Genomic DNA, 21,713 nt, shown 5'->3' on the forward strand with positions numbered 1-21,713 from the left:
TTCTTGCCACCCTACCTTATAGGCAAGATTTGTGGAGTGCTTCGACATTGTTGTCACATGCACACTTTGACCAGTCTTGGCCATAAAATCCTGTATCTCTTGCAAAGTTGCCATTGGCCTCTTGGAATCCTCTCTGATCGGCCTCCTTCTTGTTCGGTAATCCAGTTTGGAGGGATGGCCTAATCTAGGCAGGGTCTTGGTCGTGCCATACACCTTCCGCTTCTTAATAATTGTCTTGACCGTGCTCCAAGGGATATTCAAGGCCTTTGATATTTTTTTATACCCCCTGATCTGTGAAAGTTGAAAAGCACTACCCAGCAGAGGGAACCTACAGGAACTGCTGAATTTATCCTGGAATCATGTGAATCACTACAATTTAACACAGGTGGAAGCCACTTAACTTGGTGTGTGATTTTGAAGGCGATTTGTTACACCTGAGCTAATTTAGGATTGCTATTACAAGGGGGGTGGACACTTATCTAACCAAGCTATTTCAGATTTTATTTCTACAAATTTCTAGAATATTTTTTCACTTGGAAATTGTGGGGTAGTAATTGTGATCAGTGCTCTTCCTGCCTAGGCAATTTTGCCGAAAACCAGCAGAGGACCCAGTAGACTGGATCGACATGCTTTGCAGTTATTTATTTATTTTTTAACTGCTGTGCTCAATGAACAGCCTGCAGACATTGTTTATACCTGTGCCGAGTCAGTCGGGACTGGGTAGGCGCTGTTTTTTCAACCTTGTGATCGGCAGGAAAAAATGTGGTCGATGCCGGGGTATGCAGCCGATTCAATCGGCGGGGTCGCCGAGGGCAAACGCAGCCGCGCTAGGAAAGCCCAAGGATTGAAGGGGGCGCTAGGCCCGATCTGTTTTTTTTTTTTTTTTTTTTTTTTGTTGGTCGCTGTGACAATCAGTGTAGAGGACAACGCCGTGAGCCCGCGGAGTCTCCTTACAGCACTACAACAGCTCTCCACTCTGTGTATCAACTACACAAGGCCTTGTGCAGTGAAAAGAGCAATGGCCACTCGCTAATCTCTTTAGAGGGGTCGAAACCAGCTCTAGTCCGAAAATGACATGAAAATAAAGCAAGGGCACTCTTTTAGATATGCCTGAAGCACAATTTTACCGTAAATTATATCTTAATTTGCAGTAAATCCAACAAATCAACCAAATTTGGTATGTGAAAGCAAAAGCTATCTAAGACCTGTCTCAGAGATATGAAAGAGAAAATGGCGATGTGCTACTGTGAAGAGGTCCCTCTTCAACAAGAGGTGGGAGGGACTTCCCCCTAACAGCAGGGCCTCGATATTCGGTAATGGTTGTCATTCGAATTGAAAGGGAACCAACTGTGGGACCTCCCAGAGACAGGTGTATTTAACCTGAAATCATGTCAAACACCATAACTGCACACAGGTTTTTTTCTAATTATGTGACTTCTAAAGACAATTGGTTGCACCAGAGCTTATTTAAAAAAATATAATGAGTTCTGGTTGGAAATCTCCCTCCCGACCTGTGAGGACACAAAATAGCAAAAGGAAAAGTCCTGAAACTGGCTGGCCTGACAGTTCATTTCCAGGATCGGGAAGTCGGTCAGCCTGGATGAAGGCGAGACTCCGTTGCAGGAACGTATTGACCTGGAGGATAAACGAGGTAGCAGCTGCAAGTAATAAAAGCAGCTGCAGTCATTTGCCAAGGGGTCATGCTTAATAGCATACAGGGGCTGGAGAATCAGTAATCTTTTCCTTCGCTTGGGTTGTGTGCATATACCTAGAAGGACTGAGAGCCACAGTAGTAACTGCCTGAGAAACCGTATTGTGAAAAGAATATTCGTGAGTGTTTGTTTGTTGTATGTGTTGTTAGTAATTGTCTTGTTTGTTGAATCACCAGACGGCTAAACATGTTCCGGAACTGCACTGCACTTCACGTCACCAAATAACCTGTTATCACCCACCACGAGCACTAATACACACGCCCTGGACTGGTGACTGTGTTTTAGTAGTGTGTGGCGGATAACACTTATTGTTTAGGACTGTAAACCTGTTTGTTTGGCTCTGCGCATTACACATTATTGTGTACTGCCAGAGCGTTTTCTTTTTGGTCACCAGACTCGGATTATAATTAAAACCCCTTTTTCTACAGGATTACCATTGTTTGTGATTACTTCTGCACTGCAGCACCTCCTCATCTGTTCACAATCACCAACCACTTTGACACACCCGGATTTTCCACTTAGCCGTATTTAATGGTGTTGAAAAGGCCCCTGCATTGAAATATCACCTTAACCGAGTAAAATGATAATACAAGTAATTACAGAAAAAATACAGAAAGTGAGAGTTTAAAATCATATTCTAACCTAATTCTAATTCTAATTCTAATTCAGGGTGTGTGAAAAAGTAAGAGAACCCCTGGTTTTATCAGCTCATTTAAGGGAATAATTAGAATCAGGGGTTTAAATAATTAGGTAGATCTTCAGGGGTGATTTTGGGAGGCCCCACCCTATATAAAGATCAGAAACTTTGTGAGTTTGGTCTTCACTATACAGGTGTGTGGAAGTCATGCCACGATCAAATCAGGTTGATCGTCTGAGGACCTCAGAAAAACAGTTCTTGATGCTCATCTAGAAAGGGTTACAAAACCATTTTAAGGATTCGGGGCTTCACCAATCCACTGTCAGACAGTCTACAAATGGAGAAAGTTCAAGATCTCTACCCTCTTCCTACCAAAATCTCTCCAAGAACAAACCAGAAAACCATCAAGGAAGTCACGAAGAACCCCAGAGTAACATTCAAGAATCTGCAGGCCACTCTCACCTTGGCTAATGTGAGTGTTCATGACTCAACTATCAGAAAAAGACTGAACAAGAATGGTGTTCATGGAAGAATAGCCAGCAAGAAACCACTGCTCTTGAAAAAGAACATGCCCATCTGAAGTTAGCACATTGATAATCCACAAGACTTCTGGAACAATGCTCTCTGAACAGACGAGTCAAAGGTAGAATCGTTTGGCTTCAATGAGAAACGTTATGTTTGGTGAACAGAAGAACCTCCTCCCAACCGTCAAACATGGTGGCGAGAGTGTGATAGTTTTGCTTTGCTGCCTCAGGACCTGGATGGCTTGCCATCATTGACACAAACATCAATAATGCATTGCATCAGAAGCTTCTAAAGGAGAATGTCAGGCCATCCGTCCATGAGCTGAAGCTGAACCGAAAGTGGTCATGCAGCAAGACAATGATCCTGAACAAAGAAGCAGATCTACAAAAGAATGGCTGCAGAAGAAGAAATTCCACATTTTAGAATGGCCTAGTCAATGTCCGGACCTAAACCCCATTGAAATTTGTGGCAGGACCTGAAACCCATGCAAGGAAGCCCTCAAATGCCACCAAGTTGAAGCAGTTCTGTAAGGAGGAATTCCACAAAACCGATGTGAGAGACTGACCAACTGTTACAGGAAACGCTTTGTTGAAATCATTGCTGCTCAAGGGGGTGCCACCAGTTACTGAATCTAAAGGTTCACATACTTTTTCACACAAGTATATTGAATATTGAATCATTTGTGGATAAATAAATGTTGAAAAAGTATCATGTTTTTGTGTAATTTGCTTAATCAGGTTATCTTTATCTATTATTAGGACTTAGATTAAGATCTAATAATATTTTAGGTTTGAAATATGTGAAATATGTCAAAATCCTAAGGAGTTCACAAACTTTTTGTTGGCATTGTATATAGTGCCTATAGAAAGCCTACACCCCCTTTCAAAATGTTCATCTTTTGTTAGCTTATAGTCTGGAATTAAAATGCATTTATATATATATATATATATATATATATATACACACACACACACACACACACACACACACACACACACACACACACACACACACACACACACACACACACACACACTACCAAAAGTTTTAGAACACCTCAATTTTGCTTTGCTTTCACCCTTCTGTCCAGTTCATTCCAAACCAGCTTGATGGGGTTTAAGTCTGGAGACTGTGCTGGCCATTCCATGATTTGAAGCATACCGTCTTATTCTTTTCTACTAAGGTAGTTCTGACATAGCCTGGAGGTATGTTTTGGGTCATTATCTTGCTGTAGGATGAACCCCTGACCAACTAGGCGTATACCAGAGAGTATTGCATGGCGATGCAAAATGCTGTAGTAGCCGTTTTGGTTCAGGGTGCCACTCACTCTGTGCAAGTCGCCAACTCTGGATCCAGCAAAAGAGCCCCAGACCATCACGCTTCCTCCTCCATGCTTGACAGTTGGTGTCACACACCGAGGAACCATCCTTTCGCCTACTCGACGGCGTACAAAAACCCTGCGTGATGAACCGAAGATTTCAAATTTTGATTCATCGGTCCATAAGACCTTCTTCCAGTCTTCAGTAGTCCACTGCTGGTGCTTCATGGCCCAGGCAAGCCTGTTTTTCTTATTTTGCCATCTCAGCAATGGCTTTCTTACTGCCACTCGACCAGTCAAACCTGCAGCTCGAAGTCTTCTCTTCACAGTTGAAACTAAGACTTGCTTACTTCGACCAGTGTTAAGCTGTGCTTGAAGCTGTTGTCCTGTGAGCTGCCTATCATGCAAACTGTTGACTCTCAGAAACTTGTCTTCTGATTCTGTTGTGGCTTTGGGTCTGCCAGACCTCTTCCTGTCAGAGTTTCCTCCAGTTTCTAAGTGCCTTTTGATGGTGTAGGAAACTGTACTCAATGACACCTTGGCTTTCTTTGCAATTTCTCTAAAGGAAAGACCTACACTTTTAAGGGTTATAATGGTCTGTCTGTCTTCCTTTGTTAATTGCCTTTTTCTTGCCATTATGATAGCAATATACTACTTCCTGCAGTACAATACTGTGCAAATAATGCATAAGAGGGTGTAGTAACACAGTCTGTTCCAACACTGCTTTTATACAGACAGAGGGTTTGTAAGTAATTGTCACAAAGACGGAGAGTGGGTGGAGTCAGACCAGAGCCAGGAAATAATAAACAAAAAGAGAGGTGGAGTTTGGTGGAGCTGAGCGAATGCTTTCGCTCAGCATTTAATAAATAAACAAACAGACAGAAAATAAACGGCTGTAACAATACAAAAACAGGACACGGCACATTCGCCAAAATAAATAGACAAACAAAATGGACTAAACAAAATAAACAATTGACTAACAAACAAACACGGTGAGTTTCTATTTTTTAACGATTACTATTATTCTGATTATTTTTACCTCCGTCTCCTATCTCCTATCTCCTACCCCCTTCAGCCTGCTGCCCCTGCTCTACTACCTTTCATTTCCTCTCTTCTAAACACCTCTCTATTCTCTGTCTTTTTCCCCACTGCTTTCATACAGGCCTGCATCACCCCATCTTAAAAAAAATCCTCCCCTGGTCCCTCATCCCTCCAGAACTACTGTCCTCTGTTTTCCTGTCAAAACAGTCTCTGCTCGACCCCCTCCAATCCGGTTTTCACCCGGCACACACAACTGAAACGGCTCTCCTCTCAGTCACTAACTCTCTCTGCCCAAGCCACCTCCCTCTCCTCTGTCCTAATTCTCCTCGACCTCTCTGCTGCCTTTCACACAGTCGACCACTCTATTCTCCTGTCCTCCCTCACTGACATGGGACTCTAGCACTGCTCTTGCCTGGTTCTCCTCCTGTCTCTCTGATTGGGTGTCCTGGCATGGCTCACCCTCTTCCTCCTACACTCTTTCTACAGATGTCCCCTCCTGTTTTCTCTCTACACCTGCTCCCTGGGTCCCCTCATCTCCTCCCATGACTTCTTGTATCATTTCTATGCTGATGATGCCTGGATCTTCCTTCCTTCCTCTCCTTTCCCACCTCTGACTCCCACACCCCCTCCCGTATCTCTACCTGCCTCTCGGCTATACTCAACTTCTCCAAATCAGGCCTCCTTTTCTTCCCCCCTCTTCCTCCCTCACCACTGATCTCTCTGTCTCTATTCCTCTTGAATCCACCACCGTCTCTCCCTCATCCACCAAGAATCTCTATGTCACCCTCGACCCCTCCCTCTCCTACTCTCAGCACATCTCTTCTCTGGCGCACTCCTGTTTTTTCTTCCTCAGCAACGTATGCAGAATTCGCCCCTTCCTCACCAACTACTCCACGCAGCTCCTAGTTCAGGCCCTGGTATTGTCCCACCTTGACTACTGCAACTCCCTTCCTGCTTCCGCTATCCATCCTCTCCAGCTCATCCAAAACTGTGCTGCTCACCTTGTCTTTTCCCTTCCTTGTTTCTCCCATGCTATTGCTGCTCGCATCCAATTTAAAACTCTTGACTATCTCCAGACTATTTTTTCTCACTACACCCCCTCTTTCCCCCTTGGTTAAGGGCATCTGCTAAGAATTAAATAAATACATTTCATGAATGACAGGAATTCATTATTGCTGGTTTTAAACTCACTGAATGAATGTTCATATTCTCTCTCTCTCTCTCTCTCTCTCTCTCTCTCTCTCTCTCTCTCTGGCTGAATCTATTCGGATTGTGTGTGGTGCTGCTGCCATCAGGACAGACACTGTAAAAATGGAAACGTCTGCTTTACCGATATTCATTTGTGATGCCAAATGCTCCCCCTGACTTTTATTTTGTAGTATATGTAATAGGGCGGAGGCTGGGCACGAACCAATGACAACACACCCCCCAAGCGAGGGTTTTGTGTTTTTCATGCTTTTAACCTCATCTCACCAGCAGGGTTCAGATTCTTCAATGGTGGTGTTTCAAACAACACTGCCCATCTGTGACAGAAATATAATGAGTAATAATAATCTCCCTCCTGACCTGTGAGGGCACTAAGTAGCGAAAGGGGAAGTCTTTGGACGGGCTGGCCTGACAGTTAATTTCCTGGGTCGGGAAGTCAGTCAGCCTGGAAGGCGGCGAGATTCTGTTGCAGGAACGTATTGACCCGGAAGGTAAACAAGGTAGCAGCTGTAAGCAATAGAGACAGCTGTAATCACTGCTTGATAGCATAAAGGGGGCCGGAGAATCGTTAATCTTTTCCTTCGCTTAGTTTATATTAAGAAACGGGAAGGACCGTGTGAGACACAGAGAAAACGTTGTAAAAGTATTTTGTGAGTGTTTGTTTGTTTTTCACGTTGTTAGTAATTGTCTTGTTTGTTAAATAACAGGACGGCTAAACACGAATCCAGAGCTGTCGTCACGGGACAGCACAAAACCAGATCAACACTGCACTACAGTCACGGTTAACATTATTATTACAACTTGTTCATAAATATAGCACTGTGGCATTGTACTTCACCACAAGTACTGAGAGTACTCACTTTGGACCTGTGATTGTGTGTGTGTGTCTAATTGCAACCCTTTTCACTACTGTGCAATACACATTGTTGTGTATTACCAGCTCATTATTATTTGCTGGCTGGCCATCAGACCATTGGATTAATAACCATTAAACAAACCATTTCACCCCTACTTTGTTGTCTGTTTGTTCTTTGGATTACTGCACCAGCACCGCACCTGCTGTACACCTGCTACTAATTATCACTTTGCCACGCCATCACATATACTGTATAAAGGCTACATCTCCCTGATACAAATAAAATTCAGTCAGGACAGGCCAGGTAGTGAAACAGGTTCCAGGTTGGTATGTCACAGTGTCACTGTGGGACCCAATGGAAAGAGCAAAATGTCAGTGATGATCAGAATGTCAGAGTTCAATAATGCAACAGGTCTTGAAACATCATCTCCCAACTTTATTTCACAATTAAAACCTAGTGAAGAACCACAATGGATATTTTAAGCAACAGGATCACTGATCCCTTTTTCATTTCGTTGAATTTCTTATATTTTATATATAGTATATTATACATGTCTTAACACACTGCCATTCAAAACTGATCAGTTATGTGCAATTATGCAAATAAACTTCACTGACTGACATTTGCATGTGGAGCCTAATCTTATGTCCTTTACAAATAAGGCTTTTCAAAGCCGTTTGTGGATGTGGAGCAGCTGCTGACAGGTCGGACACCTGTGCTCCACATCCTTACAGCTATCCACGCAGAAGGGAATGAGACAACAGCCCAGACAACCCCTGTAGAGAGAGAAGGTTCAGGTAAATCCCTGGTTCTCTGAAAGAGAATGACAACTATTACCAAATGGGAAGAGCCCCTCTCTGACTGCCAATCACTGAGCATCTAGAACGGGACCCATAGCAGACAAACAGCTGGTTGGACTGTCTCCAGGACGCCGTCCTATCCAGGTAGCAACGCAGAGCCAGAACTGGGCATAGTGTGTGCTGTCTACGGTCCTCCTCTGACTCGTGCGGGGGAGGTCTGAAAGTTTCCAAAACCACTGGTTGGTTAATATGGAATGGAGATACCACCTTTGGCAAAAAAAGCTGGATTCATTCTTAATGTTACCAACCAGTCATTTCCAGTGAAAGCCATACATGTATCATAGATGGACAGCGCATGAAGCTCACTGGCTCGTCTGGCAGACACAATGGCTATTAAAAACATCACCTTCAAGGAAACAGGGCGCATTTTCTGCTGACGTTATGGGCTCGAATGGGGGACCCATAAGGACCCGCAGTACCAGTTTTAGATCCCACGTGGACCATACTTTTCATGGGAGGACGAAGCCTCCGAGCCCCTTTAAGAAATTGCACTGCCAGGAAATGTGCCCCAGGGGACACTGAGTCAATTTTGTCGTGACACACTGATATTGCTGCCAGGTATACCTTCAAAGTGGACACTGATTTTCCTGCATCAAACAGGTGTTGTAAGACGGTTATTATCATCTCAATAGGGCAGGTCACAGGATTGTGACCTTCAGCAATGCACCAGTCTTGGAAAACTTTCCATTTATATGAATACTGGGCTCTAGTGCTCGGCTCCCTAACAGACTGTAGTGTCTCTACCACTGCATCTCGCAAACCTCATCTAAATAGACAGCTCCGTTCAACGACCAGACCCACAGCTGGAGCTGGGCTGGGTTCGGGTGCCATAATAACCCCTCCTCTTGGCTCAGGAGGTCCTTGCGCAGCAGGAGCTGTCACGGCTGACCCGATAACATGTCGGAGAGGAGAGCAAACCAGGGCCGTGTCGGCCATCTGGGTGCAACCAGCAAAACCTGTGCTCTCTTCACCCTGATCCTCTCTAGTGTCAGGGGTAATAATGGTAGCAGAGGGAACGCATACAATAGCCCCTGTGGCCAGAGGTGAGCTAGGGCGTCTACTCCCAGGGGGCACCCGTCTCTCTCCATGGAGAACCGTAGGGGGCAATGAGTGGACTCGGCTGTGGCAAAGAGGTCGACTTGTGCAGTATTAAACCTCTCCCAAATCTGTTTCACCACTTGAGGATGGAGTCTACATTCTGAGCTGTCTGGAGCTCTTCTGGACAGGAGGTTTTGGCCTTAAACTGTTGAAGGAGTATCGCTTTTGCTGGTTCGACAGTGGTGAGGAGCACACCCTTGAAGGGTGGCAGACCTAAGCGGAATTGTAGAGCATATCCGTGTCTCATTGTCGATAGCACCCAGGAGTCCTGGGTCCCAGGAGAATTTGGAGGCGACCTCCGTGGCCTTGTGGGACCTCTCAAGGTTTACATCAGTGGTCACCCCAAATGTCTGCCGATGTAATGGGGCATCCAGTAACGCCACCCTCTGGGTCTCCATGACCTTGGCTTGCATCAGCAACAAATGCTGGTGAGTGGCCACCATTGCCGCCAGCAAGCTCCCTGATGCCTAGCCTAACTCCCCCATTAGGACAGTCATCGCCTTTGGCACTGCCTGGAGCTCCCATAGTCTGCCTCTCTGCTAACTTGGTTAGATAGAGCACCAGTATAGCCATGGCGTTCGCTGCTCTACCTGACAGCGCTGCCGATGCCTACGCTTTTTTAGTATGGCATCTGTTGTCCTGCAAGGCTTAGACAGACAGATTGGGTCCTTATCCCTCTTGGTGAAGGTGGAACCTTGCACCAATACTGTGACCGTGTCCCCGATAGTGGGGAATGTGCCTAGTCCCGCTTCTTGGGCACCTGCAGTGTGCAGCAGAGACTCTGCTGTTCTGAAGGCTGAGGGTGCAGATGCTGGGTTGCTCCAGGAGGAGCGCACCAATTCCAGGAAGTCCTGGCACAAAAGAAGGGCTTGCTGTGGTTGTCCTTTTTTCTGGAGGAAGCGGTTCCCCTTTCCCTTCTATTCTGCCAGCCAGGGAATGTCCGTGACCGCAGCTGCACGCTGCATTAGTGCCCGGAACTCTTCCATCTGCGATACATGCGGCAGGGGTGGTAAGGAGCCCCCCGCTGTGCCCTGCTGGATGGAGGTGGCTGGGTCCGAGACATCTGACCTTGACGCTGTAAGAACAGCTTGTCTGGGCTAGGAGGTCTAGTTGTTGGGGATGGGGAACGAGACTGTGGGAGTTGGGGCTGCCCTGCGATTTGAATAGGGTCTCCAGTATCGTCTGCTGAGCCCTTACAATCTCTGTTAGCTCCGCAAAGGCCTCTTGGTCGAGCTTGGGCGCTTCTGAATCGACTCTGACAGGGATCGTCTGCACCTGTGTGGGGAAGGGGAGCAGTGCCTGCGCGATGACTGCCTGTCCCCTGGTGAGCGCCCCTTTGAGTGGTACCACCTTGGCAGTGAGCATCTCACCTCCCCTGAGAGGTGTCTGCGCCTCTGTACCGGTGGAGGGGAAGGGGAGGGTGACCCAGGTGTGCGGGAGAGCTCTCTGGTCACTGTAGCAGGGGGGAGGGGGTTCTAGAGGACCTCGGTCCACTGACCTCATTCTCCCATGGTTCTGGGAGGGAGGCTCTGCTGGGGATAGGGCTGCTCTCCTGCACTTTGTTCTTTTTGAGAACTTCCTGCACAGAGAGCAGTCAAGCTCACCTGCCAGTGGTTTGGCCACATGGTCTGGCCCTAAGCATCTGGTGCAGGGCTGGTGCTCGTCCTGCCTGGGCAGCTTCGCCACGCACTGGTCGCACTGGTGGAAACCAGCGGAGGACCCAGTTGACTACATTGACATGGCGTCATAGGCAGGGCTGTTGTGCTCGGTGCCAAGATCGAGTGGTCGGTGCAGAGTCAATCGACGCCGAGGTTGATGCCTATGGGTAGCGTGGTCGGTGACGGGCTATAGACGTCTCCGAAGCTGTTCACCGATGCCAAATCAGTCGGTGCCGGGATCGGCATCGCAGAGAGAGCTGTCGATGCTGACTGGTCGGTGGCGAGTCAATTGATGTCGAGGTCGGTGCCGATGGTAGGTGACACTGTAGGTGGAGCCGAAGATGGTTACATAGGTGCAGAGTCAATCGGGGCCAGGTAGGCGCTGTTCCAGGCCTGTAGGTACGGCAGGAGAACCGCGGTCGATGCCGGGGTATGCAGAAAGCATGAAGCAATCTGTGACCTGTCTCAGTGAAATGAGAGAGAAAATGGCGATATGCTACGTGAGTACGCCTCTCTTCAGCAGGAGGTGGGAGGGGCTTCCCCCTCCCATCAGGGCCCTGATATGGCAGCTTTTTTATAAATGTGATCAATGATTGGCGGTCAGAGAGGGCTCTTCTCATGCTGTAATTGAACTGCAGTGTTACAAAATATTGTACAGTAAACAGTGCATGCACTTGATGTAACGGATGCTTTTCAGTTTGAAATAAAAATGAAGAAAGCAAGATGAAGAAAGCATTCAGTCATGTAACAGTCCAGTGATGCTCTTTTTTTTAAGCAACAGACAGCATACTCGTTTTAGCAATGACTTTGCAAAGCAGCTTCTCAGATAGCAACTGCTGTTTCTCATCACCAGTATATAGAATCCCAATTTTACAACCCAACTGCATCCCATCAGGCTTTTTGCAAATGTCAAAGCAAGTTAATCTGTGACTGTGATGGGAAGCCAAAAATATTATATCTGTGAGGAAGTGCATGACCATCTGTGGACATGGGGGTCATGTATTCCACTACTCATTGATTATAGCGAGTTCTAAGTGGGACATACAAAAATAATCACCATGAGGGATTAGGGAAGACATGTTCTACAAGCTGGTTCAACACTTCTGCAAGCTGGTTACTGAAAATAGAAACATAAGTACACATTCTGAAGCACAGTATAAGAGACCTGTCTCATATCTATTGGTAACAATCCCCTTGCAGTCATCCTTAAGTCTAAATATCAGCATTGGTGTCTTAACAGATACATTTGAGGAAATCATGACACTTAATAGTGTGTCTGTTATTATTAATTAATCATTGAGCAAACGGTTTTATGTCACTTGCAATAGGACCTCGGTTTTACCTCTCATCCGAAGGACGGAGCACAAGGAGGTTAAGTGACTCGCTCAGGGTCACACACAGTGAGTCAATGGCTGAACCAGGGTTTGAACTGGGAACCTCCTGGTAGTGGACCACCAAGCCTCACGTTGGGGGTGTTTGTAAGGGTTGGGGGTTAAAGACTTACACAAATAAACAAACAAATCCGCAGACGAGCCAAGTGAGCATGCCGGCCTTGTGCTCGGTTGTGGTGAGAACCTGCTGCTGGCAGCAGGTGCACTGCACCAGTCCCGGCAGCTCCGTAAGGGGCTGGGTCATCACCACAGGCGTCACTGCAACCAAATCAAAGAGAGACATCAGCATTTACTCTGCAGTACAGTGCAACTGCACTTTGGTTTCAAGCACAGGTGAAATACCTTTATTATTATTTATTTGTATATAAATGTTAATCTAATAAACAGCAACAGCTCTTAAAAAGCAATCATCATGATTACAATGCAAAAAAAAACAAAAAACTTCCTTGTACAGCTAGAACCAATAGTTCTGCTAAAGCAGAATTTTAGGATTGAGGTATAATTTAAAAAAACTATATGAACATAATTTCGATCTTTTATTTAATATCATGTAATCAAAGAAACTGCAAAATGAGATTGCAAAAACCTGCTGGAAGCCATAGTAGCAGAACAGTTTTTCATGTTAGATTTTGAAATCTCACATTTTTAAAATTTTTGTTAGTTTTTTTTTTTAATTAAGTATGTAGGAAAACTACAAAGCGCTATGTAATGCAATATGTTAACGGAACATTAGTCAGCAGGTTTCATTCGACTTTATGAAGCAAAATTAGTTAATTCTAGAGGGTGATGCAAACCCTTTTCTCTTGCATAAATATCATGCTTACCTGGACTTACTATGGTTCCCTGCTTTCTGTGATTTCACTATGGTATACTCTTGGTATATTTACACTTGGACTGTCTTTTCTCATATGTGAACGCTACAAGGGGCCAACCTAGATTTGGGCCACCATTTTGATATGGCCCAGGGCCTGCAATTGCAGGACCAGGGCCAGCCTCTACATATATATGAACTATTTCTACATCATACAACTTTAATTATAAAAATAATCTAGTGGGTTAACGTTCAGGTTGTTTCTTTCATATAATATATAATATAATATATGAGCTACAGTGCTTTCATAATTAAGCTTCATTTGTCACAATGACCTTTTCTTCCTGCTATTTATTAACTAAGCGATAAATTTAAAAATTGCAGGATTGTGAATCTCAATAATGATCAATAATGCAGAGACTTGGCATATTCAGCCACTATTGTTTATTTTGCAAGCAACGATATACATAGTGTGTCTTTCCATTAAAATGCCGATCATTTCTTTTAGCTGCTTGCTTTAGCACACATAAAATATTAAGATTGTTGATACACCATAAGATTAAGTCAAAATAGTCAATGATATATATCGTTTTTTTTTTTTTTTAAATATGTACCATAAAATTGCTACTGTGCAGCATTGAAAACATACAGTATATATTAATAAGAAACATCTACTACAAATCAAGGATTACTGTGCATCCCGGTATCTCTTCCATGCCGAGTGCAGGCTATCATTCCATAAAAAAAAGAAGCAATTTGCCACATTTTAGGGCTGCTTTTCAGTTACATATGTGAACGTGTAAAGGCGCCTTAAACCGCAAATGTGAATGGGGTTGCAGATCTAAAATATGCAATGTCCCTGAGGCGGCCCTGGGCCAGCACACTAGTGTTAAAGGGGGTCTTAGATGTAGCCGCGTGTCTCTGTCTGGGATACAGAATTTTTCTCTTACCCGTTGGCTGCTCTTCTCGTGCAGAGAGTGAATAGGGTGGAGGGGGAGGGTACGTCATTACATTTACCCCTAATAAAGAAAAGAATAAATGCAGTTTCAAATCCTGACAATTAATGAGATGATTTCAGTTACATAACATTTACACTCATGCTAATAGCAATACAACCATTCTTTGATTTAGTTTTTACCTTTCTAGCAATCTAGATCTCTAGTGGAGAGAAAGGAAGCTATTTAAATAGTGTTCAATAGTTCAGTTGAGTTTCCGTGTTTGCTTGGTGAGGGAACTACCTAAAGAAAATGAAAAGACATGGCAGGGTGTACTTAACATGCAGCATTCATGCCGAAAACTAGATGTTGATTCAGTCACTGAGATGTTGATTCTCCCACAAAGTCTTGTCACTACTGCATAGAGAGTTTCTTCTTTTGTAGTACTTGGGTTTTACTTACAGTCCCAGGACCACAGCTTTGTCTCTTTCCATACCTGGGTTTGCAGGGTAGGGCATCTGCTGACCACTAGGGTAAGCATTCCTTTGATTAGCTGGGTAGGGTGTGCTGGGAAAGGTATGGACGCTTCTCTTCTCCATCCTTCTAAAGCCAAAATCCAGCAAAAAAAAACTATTTAAACAGTGTGACACAAGCCATGTCCTTATAAAAGTTTACCATAGTAAAAGCATAGCAAAAGCATGGTAAGCAATGTAAAGAACAGTGAGGTATGGTAAAGCATATTAATAAACATGGTAAACCAGGGCAGATTACGGTTAATACATGGTATTACCATGGAAAAAGCATGGTAACTGTGCAAAAATACCATGGTAAACTTGTATACTTAGAGTAAGTAGCGGAGTTCCAAAAAATATGTGTTGCTACAACTGTTTTAGAAGTGGGTAGTTTTTCGAGATTTACGATTATGCTGTATTTACAGTATAATCGTAAATCTCAAAAAACTACTCACTTCTAAATCTTTTGTAGTCATTTTTGTATTACTTTAGTATAAATACATGTTAATTTGGATTCATATGTTGTTTTTTTCTGACTTTATGTGAACGAAAAGACACACATTTGCCCGTTTTCCCATTGGAAATAGTGATATTTTGAAATATCACTGTCCTGGTCACAAAAGCAAAGTTTGTGGGGAATAATAGCCATTTTCTATACTTTTGAGGCATACGCAATTAGGAAATAACACTTATTACCCAGGAACAAAAATTGTGTTACATAGTGTAATGAATCTGTTGACAATACTTTTTTAAAAATGTTGTTCAGATCAGCAATACAAGCCCACATAGCCGCTGTATCGTTTAAATATATACTGGTAATATAATTGTATTTCGTTTAAGATATGCAAACATCTATTGCCCCTAAAGATGTGATAAAGTTACAGTACAATACATCTGTAAATTTAACACAAGAATACAGTATACAAGTAAAGCTAGTTTAAAGTGACGTACAGCAAATAATTGTGATACAATTGTTTGAACTAAATATATATATATATTATCTATACATATATATATAGTATATATAATATATATATATATTTATCTATATATATAAATAAAAATAGGCTGAAAACTTAAAAGCTTTTCCTGAAACGTCCTGAAAATAAAATATTATTAACACAAGAATACAGTATACAAGTAAAGCTAGGTTAGAGGAAGTACAGCAAATAAACTGTATATTTATATATATATATATATATATATATATATATATATATATATATATATATATATATATATATATATATATATATTCTTTTATATACAGCTTTTTAAAAGGTTTTTTGCCTGAAACGTCCTGAAAATAAAATATTTCTTAATCTTTTAAACTTGTTGTGTACATTTTTGGAAAACCTTTCTTATGTATATATATGAAAAATATATGTTTAAAAAATTATAGTTTTTTTTTTTTTTTGCTGTACTTCCTCTAACCTAGCTTTACTCCATAAATATTTGGTTTTGCTAGATTGGTAAGGGCAAAGGTCTTAAAACAAGAAGACATATTGGATTAAGAATAGATAAAGAATGGAAATTTGATCTATGATCTATTATTATGGTATTGCACTTCTACTTGCATTAGTCATTAAACTTGATTGAAGAAACAAACTTGAAATAAAACACACCAATAACTCACGAGGTGAAGCTTTGTGAACAGAGCTCATTTATTCATCACACAGGTATGGAGTTCTGCTAGATCCCATGTCTATCCCTTATATCTATTTGCCATTTGTTTTCTTGTATTACCGGATTTATGAGTTTTTCAAATACAGAAAGATAGTAACCCTATCATACACAATTACATAATTAAAAAGACACATTAGTATTAAGTTCACAATGACAATGAGGATAACGCTGTTGAGTTTCCTTACCTTTAGTATCTGTGCAATGAGTAACTCCCGGGGAAATACAGTGTCATTTATACAGTCTCACTATTGCTGGGAGGGGAGAGAGTGAAAGGGGGTTGGAGGGTTGTTTGTTCACCATCCCATAATAGTCACGAGGCAACTGTTCTTCCCACTAAATGGCTTAATAACTTCTTGATGTGATTATACAATAGGTTACTACTGAATGATAGTTAGAGGTGTTTTGTTGCACAATATGTAGGGAGTGGTCACAATATATGTTACCTTGGGACTTTGTAACATTCCTACAAATTAGAGGTTTTTGTTTGTTGTTGCGATGGATTCTTGTGCTTGTTACCCATAGTCAAGAGGTGAATTCAGCTAATTTCATAATCTTTTTTTTCAGTTTATGTTTTGTAAACCCCATTGTGTGAATTTGCAATGAGAATAAAGCAGTAAGAACCATTATTCAAGCATGGGGAATTTCTTTTAGATAACCACTTTTTAGCAGTGCATGAAAGATGAGGGACAATGGCCCAGGCTACAATCAGGTACAATGCTACAGTAGCTGCCAACCATATGCGATTCCCGTCTGGATAGGTGTGGCAGAAATATGAGTTCTGGTGATAAATCTTCCTCCCGACCTGTGAGGGCGCTAAAGAATGAGAGGAGAAGTATCTGGAAGGGCTGGCCTGACAGTTCGTTTCCGGGACAGGGAAGTGGGTCAGCCTGGAAAGAAGCGAGACTCTGTTGTAAGACCGTATTGATTTGAAAGGTAAATGAGAGGCAGCTGCAAGTAATAAGGCAGCTGCAACCCTTTACCTAGATATCATGCGGGATTACATATAGGGGCCAGGGTAACGCTGATCTTTTCCTTCGTTTGGGTAGAACGTTTGGAGAGAGAAGGAGTGAGAGAGGAACTCGCAGTGTTTTTGTGATATACGTGTTGTGTTTGTTTATTAACCGCCTGTGTTTGTTTCACTGTAGACAGTTAAAGCACTACTCTGGAGCTGTCGCAAAGGGTCAGCACTGTCTGGAGCACCCCTGCACACCACCGTATCCGTGTATTCACCACACACCCTCACGTCTGCACTCACCCAGGACTGGTGACCGTGTGTTCATTTTTGTTCGGGACTTTGCCCTGCTTTGTTATCCCCGCGCTTTACACATTGTTGTGTATAGCCGAGGATTTATTATTTTACGGTCACCAGACCTGGATTACAAATAAAAGCACCTTTGCACTGGAAACTGTTGTCTGCCTGTCACTCTTGCATCGCATCACCGCTACACCTGTTCCCCTCCACTAGCCACTTTGCCACAATAGGGTATAAGAGTGTACCTGAATGTACTCTGATATTCAAATCAGTACTGGTCAAAAGTGTGTGGTGGCTTTGCTAAGCTGGACGCACTATACTAAATTGAGGACAAAAAATGCATATATTACAACACCAATAAGTGCCACCGTTGCTTATTAAGTATTAACTGAATTGCATCAGCTTATTTGCCTAGATCATGATTACATTCTTTCAAAAACAAAATTACACAGGGTGTTCAATAAATACAGCGCAGCGCAGTTCAGGGGGCGTGTTGCTCGGGATAAGCCCTGTTCACCTGCACTCCCACTGTCTGGTGTTTTCATTGTGGCAAACGCTCAGACGCCGACATTCGTGCTCCAGCTTAAATGTTTTCACTAATATCTAAACTTCGTTGCCTTGCTGCTTTCACTTCAGGTCACGTCTCTGAACAGCACTGCCAAGAGATTATCAATTATTTTCCTACCTGATTCTTCTTATCATTCATCTTCTCTACTTGGCCGCAGGGGTTCCAGTGTTAGTCATTCCTACTCTATCCAGTCTCCAGCCCAGCAATAGTGCCATTCAAAGAGCAGCTCCATTACTCAACTTTCTCAGCATCAACCAGTGGCGGCTTATGACTTTGACTCCAATGACACTGCTGTACTGTAACTCTTCCACCGGCGCCTCACAGACACTGGTTCCCACCGCAACGCCCTCATCATGTGTCTACAGGGAGTGGTAAGTTACCATGGTGACCAAGCAGCTTCATCAGGCAATGCAAGCCTGTGCCTCAGAACTGCAATCTTCTGGCTTTTGCAATGTGAGAGCGACTTCATTTCATCAAATTGTGACATCTAAATACTGCAGGCTCGTCTTGTAGATCTACGTTAACTTATTTATATACATCACTAACTGTTCTAAAATATGTCTTGAAATATTTATTCCAAACTAAAAGCAAAACTTAAGCAAATGTTTTTATACATAGACAAGGATTTTAATCACAATAACCAATTATTATCTATCCTGCTTCACTGAAGCCAATAGTTTCAATTCTAGAAAGCAGCATAACACCACAAGTTCCACACAATTTAAGATGGTTTGTTATCGCTGCGAATCTCGCACACGCCAACCTTTCCATCCATTCCTGCAGTTTGTTGTCACTCTGAGTTCTCAGCCCCCTCCTGCCTCAGCCTTGTGCCTATCTATATTAACTGACAGTCTTCAATTTCAAGGACCTAGTCATGAAGCCACATACTTATTGGCTTTCTGAGCTGGTCAGAATCCACCGCCACATTAACTTCCAGCTTCCCTGCATCAGGCCATTCCTGCAACCGTCCTGTTCCTGGATTCATACTTCCTCATCTGCCTCTGCTCCTCCAAACTGACCAGCTTCATCGAGGCACTTTATACAACTTTCAAAGTCACCATTTCATTCAATGTGAACCACCAGTCAGAAACCATGTCCTACAATTAACAACTTTTCAGTCAAAGCCTCCTCCTATCCAGCAATGGACAATACACTCAGACTGCTCCTAATCAAATCAATAGGTTTTGCAGCAGCCTAAGAGCAATGGATTCTCATCATCTTAGGTTCTGCAGCGGCCTCAGATCTATGCATTCTTCATCTCTGCCCAAAGGCAGCCTGTGACAAAAAGATAATGAGTTCTGGTTGTAAATCTCCCTCCTGACCTGTGAGGGCGCTAAGTAGCAAAAGGGGAAGTCTTTGGATGGGCTGGCCTGAAAGTTCATTTCCTGGGTTGGGAAGTCAGTCAGCCTGGAAGAAGGCGAGACTCCAGTGCAGGAACTCCATTGACCAGGAAGGTAAATAACATGATAACATAAAGCGGCTGGAGAATCGTAAATCTTTTCCTTCGCTTGGTTTATATTGAGAAACTGGAAGGACCATGTGAGACACAGAGAAAGTGTTTTGTGAGTGTTTGTTTGTTTTTCGTGTTGTTAGTAATTGTCTTGTTTGTCAAATCACCAGACAGCTAAACATGTACCTGGAGCTGTCAGTTTTGGGCCAGCACAAGCCGGAACAACACTTCACCATTGTCACGATTGAATTGTTATCACCACTATAGCACGTATTGTATTGTACTTCACCATAAGCACTGAGAGCACTCACTTTGGACCTGTGATCATGTGTGTGTGTGTCTAATTGTGTGTGTTAGTACTGTGCTTATTATTTATGGGACTGCAACCCTTTTCCACCACTGTACAATACACATTGTTCTGTATTACCAGCTCATTACTATTTGCTGGCTGGTCATCAGACCATTGGATTAATAACCATTAAACAAACCATTTCACCCCTACTTTATTGTCTGTTTGTTCTTGGGATTACTGCACCAGCACTGCACCTGCTGTACACCTGCTACTAATTACCACTTTGCCACACAGCCCCATCTCTGGCAACATCTAAAACTGCCTCAACTCTCAAAGACCAATATCCACGCATTCAGCAAATCTCTGCCTCTACAGCAGGCCACTGCACACTGCTGACAGCACTCCATCATTTACTTCCTCAGATCTCTGCCTGATCAGCAGATCTGGCCCTCTACTGTTAATCACACCTCACACAGCAAATCGCAGCATGCAAAAGTTGCTTTCGTTTACTATTTAAATCTGCAATTGCCCTCCTCCAGAGCTTCCAACATTCCAGATTTTCTCTAATACTCTGGTCCTGGTAGGGTGACCAGATACCGAGGAAAATCGGGACACTCTCAGTCGGTGAGGGGAGGAAAGAAACCTTGTGAACTACTGCACAACGCAAGAGACGGAAATTTTGTGTCTTTCTTTGTAGACAGGCTTTTTTTATTCCTTCGCCTTCCAGTGTGCATTGCACTTAGGCAAAAAGAAAAACTTAAAGAAATGCAATTTAAAAAGAAAAAAAACTCTAAAGCCAATCAGTGCGTCAGTACTGGCTTTTCTGTGACCTGCTGTACTGTACGTAGCAGGTGTGACAAAGTCTGTGCTGCATTGTTTTGGTTTAGGTTTCAGTATTAGATGTAAAATGGACGACAAAGCAAAACTAGCAAAGTATATTTCGGCTGTGGATTGTGTTAAGTCATTTCCCAAAGAAACTGTTCATGCAGACGAGGTAATTGTTTTGCATATCTTAATGTGACTTAAAGAAAATATGATCGATCGCTATAATTTTAGAATTACACATTAAACAAAAGGTTCCTACAGAGGCTGCTGAACACAACGTAAAACAAACAATAGTTTTCAGAAAACAAACTGGAAAGTCAGTGCAGACAAAAAAAGTATTCCTGTGTTGGTTGTACCCAAGTTAAATCAACACTACAGGTGCAATCAAGCACAGCTACCTCGGTTTAAACAATCTGCAGTTAGAATTTTGACCCGAATAGGCATGTTTTCTTTGTTTTGACTCATTACTGGTAAAATAAATTCCTGGATGGGACAAATAACATGACAACGAACGTGCTACATATATGGACTTTATTAAAGAATGCCAGATACCGTTGGGTAACTGAGTTTTGGGATTGTTTCTAATTGATGTCCACATCTGTATAACTTGGCAAAGCTTGCCTTACACTTCAAACCAATTCAGTGGATGCACATGTGCTGTCTCAATGCATGGGCAAATCCACACCAGACAGAGAATATCAGCAGCAATTGTTGGGAGATGTTATTTGCTTGCCTTTTAACAAATGACAGCACTCTGTTTTAGTAAGGAAGCAAGTACCACTATTTTAAGGTTTTTATTGTGCTCTGAAATATTAGGTGCATTTAATGTTTAAATAGGTCTGCGAAATGTTAGTGAAATCCTAATTATAATCCTAATCCTAATTGGATGACTTGACCATGGGCATATGATTGAATCCATTTTTTTCCCACTGCGTTCGGTACTTGCATTGTCTTTTTTGCTTTTTAGTGACAGGCTCTTCAACAACACCAGTCATCATGACACTTCGCCAGTAAAACTGAAAAAACGCATGACGCATACCGCATCATATGACTGAAGGTTAATGTGATTGGATAGCTGC

At 42.9% G+C, this 21,713-nt stretch overlaps 1 protein-coding gene across 1 annotated transcript; it reads right to left on the reverse strand.

Annotated features, from left to right (window-relative positions):
- Positions 1-7,963: 7,963 nt before the first annotated feature.
- Positions 7,964-13,813, reverse strand: LOC121331171 (lipopolysaccharide-induced tumor necrosis factor-alpha factor homolog). Its single transcript, XM_041278393.1, has 3 exons — positions 13,807-13,813; positions 12,417-12,561; positions 7,964-8,072 (listed from the first exon to the last, which is right to left on the reverse strand). The coding sequence occupies exons 1-3, from the start codon at positions 13,811-13,813 to the stop codon at positions 7,964-7,966; spliced, it is 261 nt and encodes an 86-aa protein (XP_041134327.1).
- Between the last annotated feature and the right edge of the window lie 7,900 nt (positions 13,814-21,713).

Source organism: Polyodon spathula, chromosome 18, assembly GCF_017654505.1.
Source record: "Polyodon spathula isolate WHYD16114869_AA chromosome 18, ASM1765450v1, whole genome shotgun sequence".
NCBI classification, from domain to species: Eukaryota; Metazoa; Chordata; class Actinopteri; order Acipenseriformes; family Polyodontidae; genus Polyodon; species Polyodon spathula.